This window comes from Pararge aegeria, chromosome 10 (assembly GCF_905163445.1).
Source record: "Pararge aegeria chromosome 10, ilParAegt1.1, whole genome shotgun sequence".
NCBI classification, from domain to species: Eukaryota; Metazoa; Arthropoda; class Insecta; order Lepidoptera; family Nymphalidae; genus Pararge; species Pararge aegeria.
This window is the reverse complement of record NC_053189.1, coordinates 15,085,721-15,099,662: the sequence shown is the minus strand read 5'-3', so window position 1 is coordinate 15,099,662 and position 13,942 is coordinate 15,085,721. Positions and strand designations below refer to the sequence as shown.

Sequence of the window (13,942 nt, the reverse complement as noted above, 5' to 3'; positions counted from 1 at the left end):
ATCTAACTGTAACATGGTCGAATTAACTGCTTCTGTAACCTGTAACTTTTCCGAGTTACGTGAATCAGTGGCGGCCGTGGGATTGATTGTGATAGCAACAGTGCCACGATCGCAATAAACACGGATTGGCTGACATTAAATACAACTCGAGCCATAAATCCAGCCAATAACAGCTATTGCGATTATTGCCATGTTATACTCACAAACTCTAATCCTCTCCATACAAAATTTGCGACGATGATTTGAAGAATTCTGATAAATCGTTGCTTGCAAGTGTTTGCGTTTTGTATGAAGACAATCTCTCAGAAAAGTTACAAAATGTTGCAGTTAGAATCAATGTCATGTCACAAAGACTTTTGAGTTTATTTATTTTAATAAAAATAGTCGTAGACAGGTAAAATAAAAGAGCTATAATAGGATTTATTTTTATTCACCAAAAAATATCAAAACTAAAATAATCGTCGGTTGTAATGTGCGATCAACTTTATTCTCCAACTCATTAATATCGTAACTAAATGCGAAGTGACTTTAGCGATGTCAAAAACACATAAATTCATACAAGAACAACCAAAAGACTACAAAAGCAATATTTTTGGAGTTAGGTCCTCTTCACACACCCATGATTTCCATTTATATGGCATCTGTTTACAGCTCGTTGGCATGTTGACTGACTTTGTATAGAAATGGAACAATGTGTAAAATTTTACATCATAGAATATGCTTCATCTGTTCATGATCACATATTACAACAAAAATCGTGAATAATTAGCATTCCTAAACACAACAGCAACAAATACTATGAACTGTCTTATATTTAGTGTTAAAATCAGGGCATTAGTACTGTACTTTTTTTATTTATATGCATATAAGTAAAACCCGAAGGTCTGATACAAACATGTTGTTATGATTTAATTAAAAAGGTAACCATAAAAAAAAAACAACAAAAAATATTTATGAGAATAGCTTTTTTGTACATTTCCAATTATTAATTACGCACTGCAAAGAACAACATTATGATAGTGTAGATCATTAAATATTATACAGTAAGTAGAAATTGCTTTACCCAAAAGTTGGCACAGTAATAAATAGTTGTATAGAAAAGATTAATATAAACAAGTAACATGCAGTGTGTTTTTTAATTGGCCCGTATGCATGACTCTCATTGATATTCAAATGCTTATAGGTTACTACCCACTGTCCACAAGTAACCTAGTTATAACAATGGAACAGGCAGTAAAGCTATCGACACCTTACCCTTTTAACTGGGTTTAGGGTTCAGTGCTACAATTTTTGTAAGTTTGTAACTATCTATTTTTCCTTTAAAATACCATTTAACAACTTAACTGCATGATTACTTACTACCAGATGAGATTGTTGCCAAGGTCTAACTTATAGTTGAATAAAATAAATTAATGAACACATATATCAATACAACATATATTGCCTTTAACCTCTCATATCCTGTTGGCCCAATTATAAAACAACAATGTTTGTAAAATGCACATTGTTGAATTTGTTGTGGTTGCACATGGTGGAAAACAGCCCTTTGAAAGTTACACATTAATATCATAAATATGTAGAGGATAAATCTAAACCTTGTTATTCTAGTTAACAAGCCCTTTTTTTATTAAGTTTTCTATTGACCATCTAAGTTAGTAAATTGACATTACTAACTTAGCTGGTTAATAGTAAATAGCATGGTTTAATGGGTATTAAAGCCTGTGCTTGAATCAAGGTATAGGTCAAAAGAGTGGGCCTCCACCTAGCTTTATAAGGCTGAGGGTGATAGTTTAAAAGTCAGTTCAATCATAGTTCACAAACTTGCACAAATGGAACCGGTGACCAGAATAAGTTAAAATTAAATTAAACAGAAACAGAACAAGTTTAAATACCATATTGTAGGATTAAAACAGGATATTCTGTATCACAAAATACATTGGTACTCAGTATAGTATTTTCAATATGCTTAATTTACACAAACAGATTTGTATACAAAAGCTTATCTACAACTTGGTTTAACAATGAAATCTAAGTGCTTGTTGCGCTTGTGCTTTCCATTTTGGTATTTCAGGGAATACACCATGTGCTATGTTCTACAGTCAAATCCATCAGCACTTTCATTACTCACAGTTGACATAGATTATTGAAGCTGTGATTTCTTGTGTGCAATGTACAACAGCTTTAAAGAAAGATGTGAAGCCATCAGTGGTAAATTGGAACAACATAAGCCTCACATCATACAAATCTATAAGTCTTGTTTTACCTGGAATCTAGAATCTTCTGAGACTGAGGTAATTATAATATATTTTTTTATGAAGTACCAAGCAGCTGGCCATGATGGCATGTGGTAAACCATTACCTATACACAAAGCAACACATCCTACAAAGTACAGTCATTTAAAAACAACTAGAGGCATTGGTGTTAAGCCTCATGTACCTGTTATAACACCGGCAAACACATTCTTCAGTCCAGCACACAGCACAACTGCTTGGTGGCAGTCCTACGCATAGCAGTAGTACTTCCTCATTCAAGCTTTTTCACAAAATGCTCTACTACTACTGAATCAAGATACAATTATATTCTCTATTACCCATATACATCAATGTTACATGCATTTTGTAACTTTGACAACCTTTTTATAGTGCTATGAAGATTATACACATTGAAGCATTTGTTCAAATTTAAAGACAGCCTCAAATATTTTTTTCTTGCATTTCGTCATTAAAAAGGTGTACATGAAATTAAGGCCAAATTAGGGCCAATGCACTAGTGCACAGAAGGGCAGAGCATTCTATCTCAACCCAACGCAAGATCAACAAGAAGTAACATTACATTTAGAGATCAACCTTTTTTCCAATGGTAAAATATGCATTTATGTTGGATAAAGATAGAACACTCTGCTCTGCCATGGATGGACCTCAAACAATGCTTGAATACCAAGTTTTCGAGTTATTGAATTTTTCCACAAAAATTACCTAGGATAGTGAATAAAAGGCAAAAAATATTATAATAGTGCTTTAATCTTAGAAAAAGTATTTTTTTAAACCCTGTACATCTGATAAATAATAGTTTGTAAATGATGCAACATAACCAGAGTTATCTTTTATACTTAAAGGTCAAATTTCGCAGAAGCAATAATGTATGCCGACAATTTGGCTATATAATACCTACTGCAAAAGGTTTTTTACACATAAGAATCTACATGACAGGGCTAATGTTAGCATTTCTAATAAATTATAACTTTTAGGTTATGTTTACAAAAATTGCGCGCAAAAATGTTTACAAGCAGAGTTACATCCACATATACCAAATATATGTACGAACCAGTCAAATATTTACCGTGGGTCACAATATTTGTGTTATTTTGGGGCCTAAATACATAGCGCTTAGGATGACAACCAGTATCATTTGGTGTCACGCAACTCGAGTCTTCCTGCAGGTTTGGTATAAGCTATTAGTAAATTTGTACATACCATGTAAAAATCCAAAGTAAATTGCACAACACACACCACAAACACTTATAAACAACACTTTGGAGTCACAAAATAATGTAAAACATTTGACGTAAACACGTTCGGTTTATGCGCGACGTCACTCAAATGCGTATTAGCCGAATTCCGAAATTGTTCTTAAATTGCACAGAAACACTATAATGCTAGTAATATTATTCGGCTAACGTACTACATTTTCACTATTTCTCAAAATAGTAAACAATCCTTAGGTGACACATTTGCGACCATAGATCTCACGGCGTTTACGGCAACCACAAATAACGGAATTGCATTCCTTTACACGCATCATCGTATGAAAACATTTTTCGACCTACTAAATATTTTATTTGTTTTTAACATACTTTTATATTATTTTGGTTGTTGAATAAACTTTGGCCTTATTTTTTCCAATATTTAATATATTAACAAACATTATTTAAATGAAACAATGTGTATTATCTAGTACCAACATTGAATAAGCAGAAAAATAGAAGCAAATAACTAAGAGCTGACTTTATTATTTACGTATCTTTATAAAAATAGGTGCTTCAATTGCCAATAATTAAATTAATTGCCTGTTTGACTTTAAAAAAACATATTTTAGTTGTAACATATTATGTAAAAAGAAACGTTCTGGAGACGATTTTCCTACAGCAGATTCTACTTTTAAAGTAACACAGTGTATACTAACGCCATCTGTCATCCTGATAATGCATAGTTTATTACGAAGTTATGTTTGTATGGGCGTTTATTAAGTGAATGAAACACACACCGCCATCTATGGTCAGATTTTATTTAGCCCATCCTAAACGTCATGAACATCTTGGTCGTTCTATATTTAAAAAACAACATGCAATCTATGTATACCTATCCAGGTATTTCTCAGAAATTAGGAAAAGAACAATGTCATTGTACTTCCTTCATAGTTGACATTAAAAAAGGTAAAGTGGAGTTATCGGATTGCTATTCTGTTAGTACTATTTTAAAATAGATGGGTAGGTACATCCTTTCCACTTTCGAAAAACCTTTCCATTGAAATTGCTTGGTTTACTTAGATACTCACTTAACATCTGGTTACTGATGATAAACCGATACTGGTATTCCTTCTAGATAAGCCTGCTTCCATGTTAAACTGTATTTTACCTCGCCTTAAGGGCCCGTTGTCCCACCGATTTCATCTACTGGTAGGACACGGTATACCCATGGGATATACCCATGGTCCTACCGTCCATATTAGATTGCGCTGCCAGTAGGCTAGGTTGCTGTCAAGTGCAGACGACATCGATAGAAAAATAGTAGCATGTATATTAAATGTGCACCCCCAAATGTTAGTCGGAAAGTATCGATGTACCTAGTTACTGATTCCGGCGGTTATATCCATCTTCTGTAATGCACCCTATCCTCGAAATCCTGAGACTGATTTTGGAATCGTCAAATTTTCAACAGGCTCCTCGTGGCCAAGGAGCTACATTGGGTCGTCGTTTTAAGTAGGTACGTACCGTACCACGTTTAGCATATTTAATGTTTTGAAGAATACAGTAGCCGACACAATCACCGTCGCAGTCCCCCTTTATACTACAGATTTATCAACAAGTCCACATCTAGGCATAGGTCTTTTGCATGGAGTTCCAACACATTAATAACTAACAATTTTAGCTAAATCAGCTAAGCCTGGTTTAATCTGCGATGTGTTGATAAGCGACAGTATGCCTCTAATTATTATAGCGTGAAAATCTGTATAGTCTACTAAAGAAACGCACACTAGCAGGCCGAAAATTTTTCTGCCTAGAAATTCTCATCGCAGTATTCTCGCCACGGCAGTTGGTGTTGAAAATGTTAACATGTGGAAAATAGTAGCCCACAAAACTGCACAGCCAAAATATGCACACTTACAGTAGTGTAAGAATTTTTTGGTTTGAAGATAAATAAAACGCCACTATTAAGATTAAATTAAATTGTTTATTTATTTTTAATTTAAAGGGTATATATACAAAAAAAAACAAATTAGTAAAGTAGTATGTAGTGGAAATTGTCCCACTACGCCGCTTCCCACGTCACCGCTCTCTCCGCTTAACGTGTTTCATTAGTGTTTTTCGATCTTAACCTTATATCTTTAAACGAGCAATTCTAGTATATATATATATATATATAATTGGAATCACGGAATCGGCTCCAACGATTTTCATGAAATTTAGTATACAGGGGGTTTCGGGGCGATAAATCGATCTAGCTAGGATTCATTTTTAGAAAATGTCATTTTATTTATGTTTTCCGGTAATAACCTATTTGGTGGAACGAAGTTGCACGGGTCAGCTAGTAATGTTAAAACTAGATAATGTACAGACTATGAATTACAATTGACCCGAGGGCATCTCCGGCGAGGCCTCTGAGCTCTACCCGGGTCGACGTTAAGGGCTTGGGTGTGCTTTTGAACTGAGGTTTAGTCCGAAAGCCCAAATAACTGTGCTAAGGACGCATGTACGAGTATCGTCAGAAACCTTAGCGGTCTATAATGGTCTTATTATTAACCCTGATATTTTTTGTTTTATACCACTACCTACTAGTTGTCCTTGGCTGCTCACCTAGTGGTAGACAATGATACAGGCTAAAATGGTAACGGGCTAACCTGTTAGCGAGTATGTCAGTTATTTTAAACCCATACATCTAAACTGCGTCTACGCGACATCGACAATACGTATGAAACTCTAATGCGTATGAAAAAATTAGTTTCTCGGAATTTAAAAAAAAAGTATCTAGACTTAAAATAAATAAAAAAAAAGGTGACCAAGACGTCCCGATGTTATACCACTTAATGCTTCTTTATTAACAAAGTTGAAAGTTATCAAAGCAACCGGAACTACTGCTACGCAAAGAGTAACCACTGCTACGCAATGAGTAACCACTGCTACGCAAAGAGTAACCACTGCTAAAACGGTAGATAAACGGTAAACGGAGAATAGTAGTCACTCTTCCTACTATTACCAACAGGTGTAAGAAAAATACCCGTAAAATAGACTAAGATGCGCAGTCTTGCTACACTCAATGTGACGAACATAAAGCCCGCACACACGTAATTATTAGACAGTAGGTATTCTGCATATTGTCAATGATATTGCAAGAGTGCATGATGCAGTGTTCACTAGACTGCAATTACACGGGCGCCGATGTTAAAATATGTAAACTGACTAAGCGGTTGCCCGCACAATACCAATTTTTGACTGTATAAGTACCTACCTTTGTATTGGTAAATGATTTGACCAGGTATGTGCAGGCCGCCGTAACGGATTTTCAAGTAATCACGATACCAGTCCAGTTATGTAGAGGATATTGTACCTGCCCATATAGCTAACCGCCAGCAGTTTCTTTTAACCCGCATAGTTACCCGTGGTTCAAACTTTATCTGAAAGAAACCTGAAAAACATTGAAAACCACGAGGACATATTTTCCATGTGGTAGTGCTTCTAGGCAAATACCTCGCCAGGGACATACTCTGGATAGTAGATACTGTAGTGAAGAGTACGTAGCCTTGCACGCACGCGCGCCGAGCGTATACGTAGCGCGCGTCCGTGCAAGAACATACGTATTCACGATCTTCAGTCAGATAGTTTTACAATTTACAACAGGGCTGCACACACAATTTATTGATATTACGCAGTACCTATATCAATTTCATTGTGAGAACATCCTTTCACGAGAACATGAATGAACAAGTTTTTAAGGTTACGTTGAACTTGTACGCTCATTAGCTTCGCCATACGCAAATTACCTTGCACATACCATGAAATCTTGAACTTGTCCCATTGGCTCAATTTAGCTAAGGCTACGTTGATATACACCTTGACAACGGTATCAAACCTAACCTATACCTTGGAAACCTCGCCGATATATTTGCAACTTTGTACCAATATTCTAATACCTTTACCCAATAGTTTACCTTTACCGTTTACCTTTACCTTATACCTATGATTTACCTTACCAGGCTTACCGTACCAGATACCTTTTACCACAATGCAAAACTCCTGCTAGGAGCATAATAGAACTCTTAGCAGAACCTTTAAAGACGATAACCTGGAATTTACGACATCGTAAACAAAAATGCTAAATACTAATATTATAAATAGGTACTTAACTAAGCTTATAAATTTCATTTTACATCTAAAAACGCGCATGATCGAAACTGAGCAGGAAATAATACTAAAATAGATCATACGAGTTTAGTTATTTGAGGCAGCTTTTGTCAATCTGTCTTAACTGTTGACAAAAACTAGCCAGTTGTTTGATGTGTAAACCTACCTTGTGCGTCACCTACTGCGCCGCCTTCACCACCTCCAGTAATATTACCATCGCCTCCCGTAGAGCCATCAAATCCTGCGAAAGAATAAAAACTACACTGTAGCAGACTGCAACTAAATAAGATACGAAATAAGAATAAAAGAATAATATTTACCAGACATTTCCATATTTGAGTCGTCTTCGCCGAAATTAGTTTCATCATTATTCGTGCCATCGTCATCTTCGTCCCACATACTTTCATTAACAAATTCGGGTTCCATTTTGGGTGCAACAGCATTATTTTCGTCTTCATCTGGTATCGTTACAAATTCATCTTTTGCCGAACCGGATGGCCCTGCTTCTAAGGGGTCTACGCATTTCCGTTTTACGGGTCCACTTTGAGATGACGATGAATTATTTGATGCTATTGATGGCCTATTTGGTCTCTTAATTGCTACTGGAGTTGAGGAGGGCTTAGAATCTAAATCAGTCTCTAACTTAGTCATAACAGATTGCCTTTGTTGTGACGACCTCGGGCCTGGCCTCGAAGTCGGCTTTGGTTTGGATGGCGTGGAACTTTCTTCATTTTGATTACCGGTTAAACCTTTCACTTGAAGCTGTTCCGCGGTACTAATAAACGACGCTAACTCTTCTTGCTTAACATTAACTTCACCTTGGTACATAAACTGTAATAAGTCTCTAAGCGCTGAATGACTAACATCTTTTAAAAATACTGCAACAAAAAAAGATATCATTAATAACATAGTCATCACCAATAAAACCAAATATATTTTACATGCAGAAAATACACCTTACCTATGGGATGATGAGTGGGGTTCATCTTGAACATTTCTTGAAAATAGGGAGAACATACTGATAAAACTAGTTTGTGTGCTTGTAATAATCTGCCTTCTGCAGCCAAGGTTACGTCTACCAAATCTCCACGCGACAGCAGGCCATGAAAGCCTGCTGACATATTCGCATGAAAATTGTTCCAACATAGCGAAAATTGTTCGTCCGACGCCATGATGGCGGCGAGCGTGGAAAAACCCTGAAAAACAAGAACAAATAAGTAAAGCCAGAATACGATACAACAATAAATCACATGTAAAAACTTCACTATGAAATTAACACATACCTATCCTATAACTTTGTACTTTATAATTTCGATATTAGAAACATTTGAAAAAATATATAATGTTTCTAATGAAGCACTGTCTACACACTCTTCATCCCACGTCCTCCCCGTTTGAGCGCTGTTAACGTTATGATGACGCAAACCCGACGTATGGCGTGGCGTCACAGTGTGGTAATACCTGAACGAATTTGCACAAAATAGAATTTAAATATTTAAGAAGAAATAAAACGATTTTGCACTATTGTTTCATTAGTAATTAATTTATTATTGATTTGCACAATAACTGGTTTACAAAACAAAGTATTTTCTTGTCTATATACTTAAATAACAGTATTGATCGAAAGAGCTTGATACAGCACGAAGTAGTCTACGTTAGTACTATGAAAATGTAAATGTAATGTGAGTTTCAAAAGAGACAAAACGATTTTATACCATTAATTGAATACCTATACTATTATAGTTACAAGATTATATTAAAAGACTATCTAAAACATACACCATATATTAATTAGCACCAATATGCAGGTAAGTATAATAATGTTCTTTTAGCAGGAGTTGTAGCTAGCACCATTTCGCTGGTGTGAAGTGAGAGTTACGCGGGAGGTTTTCAATGTTTTTGGACACAATACACTTCATTCAATAATGTCTGAATGAGGCTTCTACACGTTCTTAATTCTTTGGCTAAAGGACAGTATCGATAAAATTACTATGAAAATGGTGAAAGGTACCCTTAACCCGCCATTTGTGACGTTGAAGACTAGGTAGTTTAAAAAAGTTGAATGGGCATATTAAAACAGCAAAATTTTGTACAAGAAAAAAATCAAACATCCCTTTATTGATTGGTGGAATGTATTTTCGTAATCATTATTTCATAAATATTCAATAAACAACAAAAGACACGGTACAAACGCAATCATTAAAATGATTAGGATATTTGGTTCAACCGAGAAGAAGCTAGCAAGTAGCTTAGCAGCTGTTTTTAACAACGTTGTCATTAAGAAATTCATAATTGGTAGATCTAAAATTAGATATCGTTAATTTGGGTCTGTTTTTAGTACAGCGATTGTTAATATTAGCTTTTTCTTTATAATCAGTAACATTTGTCTCGCAAAGACTATATTATTATAAATATATTGAGAAGCTACTTTACCTATTTAATCAAAAGCGATTCGCGTGTTCTAAATTTATATGTGTGTATTTGTATGTGTATTTCAATAAAGAAATGTTTGAGTTTCACTTTCACCTTAATTAAAGATACTTATTTCTTAATAATAGGTAACTAATATTATACCAAAATTCTACCAACGTAGCCTATGTTTAAACGCGGTAATGACAGTACCGGTAATGACATTTGAACATTTAATAATAATTTTGCACTTTTATCATGGTTTTTCCATTTCCAATAACCAGAAAGGATTCAGAGGACCATCCCTATACTAATATTATAAATGTCAACGTAAGTTTGTTTGTTATGCTTTCACGTAAAAACTACTAAACCGTTCCTCATAAAGCTTTGTACACACATTCTTGAAAGTATTAGAAGTAATAAAAAATACTTTTTATCCCGACATTAAGCTCGGTTCCTTTGGGAGAGGGGATGAAAGTGTTTGACGATTTTACATTATAACTCCGATAAATGATAACCGATTTATTTAATTATCTACCCACTATAGAGGTTATAATATGTGTTTAATTTTGCCCAAACTTTGAGTAGTTCTGGTGAATGTGGTTGAAGATGGAGGACAGAAATCCTTAGTGGACAGCAGCAAACTACTCATTTATATATATATTATACATTAAATAAACAATGTTAAAAATGTTCTTCATTAACCTTTAGCATATGAATCAACTAACCATGCGATTTCGATTCTTCCTTTAACGATTACTATTCTTTGTAAGTGATAGAAGGAGCTAAGACTGATCAGACAGTTCTTTTAATATATTGTTACTATGTGAATTGAAAAAACATTTTTAAAACTACACCAGTTTTTTTTTTAATAAGAATACCAAACTTTAAATTTTTTAGAACCACAACTAAATTGAATGCCACATCAAAAACTAAATCAAACGCAGACGAAGTCGCGGGCAACAGTATCGGTACAAAAAATTCAGCTGCAAGCTAATTCTTACATGTTTTTTGGTAGTTGGCGAAATGGTGTGTCTCCCACGTTTGTCCATCCTGAACCGGCGAAGTGGATCAAGGTAATTCTTGGATTTTTTACGCCAACCTGTTATTTCAGACCGGGTTTACAGAATGCGAAAGTCAAATAGTCTTTGTTTGGTTTTACTGTAGCAGTTGCCTAGAAGAAGTACCTTTTCCTTCCCTAAGTATGTTTTCCTTTTATTTAATTACTATTTCTGCCCGTGACTTCCTCTGCGTGTGATTTCAATTTCTGCGTGTGAATCGAATAGGGTCTAAAGCTTCGCTCGCTAAAAAAATTTTAATCCAATCAAGGAAACTATTTGAGATCGGTATACAAAGTGCATGTCCTTTTCATCTAAATATGTTTAGCCGTTTTTGTGTGATTGAGTAACAAACATCCACACTTTCACATTTATAATATTATAATTAAGGAAGTAGGATTACTAGGATTATAATTTTTGTGATTATTATTTTCATGTAATTATTACAATTTTTGCATTAAGTTATAAATGTTTCAGTAATTAAGTACCTTATTGTTCTTTGATTGATGAATATATTCTTGAAGATTGCTTGTCTCGCATAACCAGTCTAGAGGAAACCTGTCATAGTTTTTAGTAATGTAAACGGCAGAAAAAACAAAAACAAGATCCAGTTTTTTTTTTATGTTTTCTTCCGTCTGAGGAGACTATTTCTAGAACATGCAGTTCCAACTTGCACTAGCTACTCAGCCCTTGAAAAACAGACGTTGTGAGTCTAGAGATATATTTTTGCTTGTAGTTTATATTTCCTATTGCTACCAGATTCACAATGGCAGATTTAGCTATAAAGACATTATGATAAATTCTAGTGTTCTAAATACATAAGTGTAGTGATTAACCCTTTAATTAAAATGGTGAACTTGTGTAAACTGTTTTTTTATTTAACAGGCGTTTCGTTCACGAAGTTGGCTTTAAATTGTATCCTAAGGTTGGAACGTATTCGAGACAACATTATGTTTATTAAGGATAATAATGGCCACGCGTCTAATTAATAAGATAAAGCTACTATTACTTGTTAACGCGGGTTAAAACGCGGCGAACCGCTAGTTAAATTATACTTTATTTTTATTTTAAATAAAACAAATAAATAAATTACAGATTTAAATGGTAACGTTGCCCTGAATCCGCCACTACTGGCGAAAGGAAAAAGGTCTTACAATCCATAAATTTAGAAGCAAGCTACTTTTAATCTTAAACCACGGGCATAAAGTCGAGAGTCGTTTATTAAATAATGCACAATAGTGTTGCAAGCGTGCAAACTTGTTCACATTATTGTGAAATTAAATTTCAAGTTTGTAATAACCCAAACAGCTAAAAAAATAGTGTAAATAAGTATCTATGCAGTTACAAGAATTGATTTAATATGTTACTAGTACTATCGCTATGCTCATTTCTGACGCTAAGCAGCAATACAAGCTGCTTAGCGTTAGGAAATCTGACTGAATAACAATTCCTATCTCGATGACAGTCCTGGCTACTGCTGTACGCAGTATTAGTACTGTATGTATTTATACGTAATGTAACACTACAGAGAGGCATATTCGCCCAGCGAATCATCTCTTAAAATTAGGATTTAAAAAAAAAAGAACTGACTATGTTTGTAGGTATATTCGATTAAAGATAAAAAAGTATCTTCAGACTGGTCAAAACTATGCATAATCTGTGTTTGGTATAAGTTGGAGTAGAAATTCAAAATGTCAGGAACCCAGATTATTTTTTATCTCTTAACACATGTTCTCTGTGCTCCTCACTCGGATCCGAGTGAGGCGGGGCCATAGTAACGGTGCCGCCCACTCGGATCCGTGCAAGCGTCCCATTCATTTTGTTTTGGCGAGTAACGCACCGGCGTTGGAAGAGTTCACGTTGTTTTGTGCGGCCACTCTGGCAATATATTCAACTCACGAAAAAGATAATTGGTTTCATTCTAATAGTGTTGTGTTGATTTGTATACACGATAGACAGGACGCTTTTTTTTAGCCAAAATGGACAGTAAGGCTCGGCCGTCGACTGGTAAAAGTGCTACAAAAAAGCGTCGACAAAGTGATGATTATGACTCTGAAGGGTCTGAAGAATATAGTGATGAAGAAGTGTATTCGCAAGGAGTTCATGAAGAGGGGTTATCTTCAAGTTCAGAAGGATCTAGCGGCACCGGCGTTCGTATTTTTGATACAAAAATGAAGTCGAAGACGACCAGTCGAATACCACGCGCTGGTGATGTACCAGCTCAACCTTCAAGGTCACAGGCATCAAAGCAAGGTTTGAGTGAGTCAGGCGGTAGCCCTATTATTCGACCTAAGCGACTGAAAGCAATGGTTAGTGATGGCCGCATGGGAGCGAATATACCAGGTACGCGTGATACATCAGCTCAGTCTTCAACGTTACCAGATTTCTCAGCATCGAGGCCTGCGTTTCGCCAACTAGAATTTGACAGACTGGACAATTATGAGATCAACTGCGAAATTGAACGTCTTTCATCGCCCTCTATCGTACAAGATTATGGAGACGTACTGCCCGATTTGCCAGAGAATCTATCCTTGGGTAACATTTCTACGCTTAGCGTGTCGCTTCTGAGATCTAATGCGGTGACTCCGAACTTCTCGTCAGAGCATAATGACGCCCCTCCGGCTTTTCCCGTTCTAAGATCTGAAAGTAGTACTCCCGACTTGCCAAGCGATAACCATGATGCCCCGTCACCTCAAAATTCACGCAATAACTCGCCTTCTCATCAAGGAGCCACTACCACCTGGAACTCTAACCCAAATTCAATGAAAACTATCGACTTTACCACGGAACAACAACTCTTGGTGCCGCCTCCAACAGATCCTTACGATGCGTTCCGTTTATTTATTGATGATGATT

The 13,942-nt window shown here is 35.6% G+C and overlaps 1 protein-coding gene across 50 annotated transcripts in view; it reads right to left on the bottom strand.

Annotated features, from left to right (window-relative positions):
- LOC120626775 (protein tramtrack, beta isoform) overlaps positions 1–9,058 on the bottom strand; it is a 548,009-nt gene extending 538,951 nt beyond the window's left edge. For all 50 annotated transcript variants that reach the window (XM_039894503.1, XM_039894501.1, XM_039894511.1 and 47 more), the window contains exons 1-4: positions 8,903–9,058; positions 8,581–8,815; positions 7,940–8,497; positions 7,786–7,860 (exon numbers count right to left, since the gene is read on the bottom strand). In XM_039894503.1, coding sequence (XP_039750437.1) covers positions 7,786–7,860; positions 7,940–8,497; positions 8,581–8,791 — 844 coding nt within the window. In that variant the 5' untranslated portion in view covers positions 8,792–8,815; positions 8,903–9,058. The remainder of the gene's footprint in view (positions 1–7,785; positions 7,861–7,939; positions 8,498–8,580; positions 8,816–8,902) is intronic.
- Positions 9,059–13,942: the final 4,884 nt, after the last annotated feature.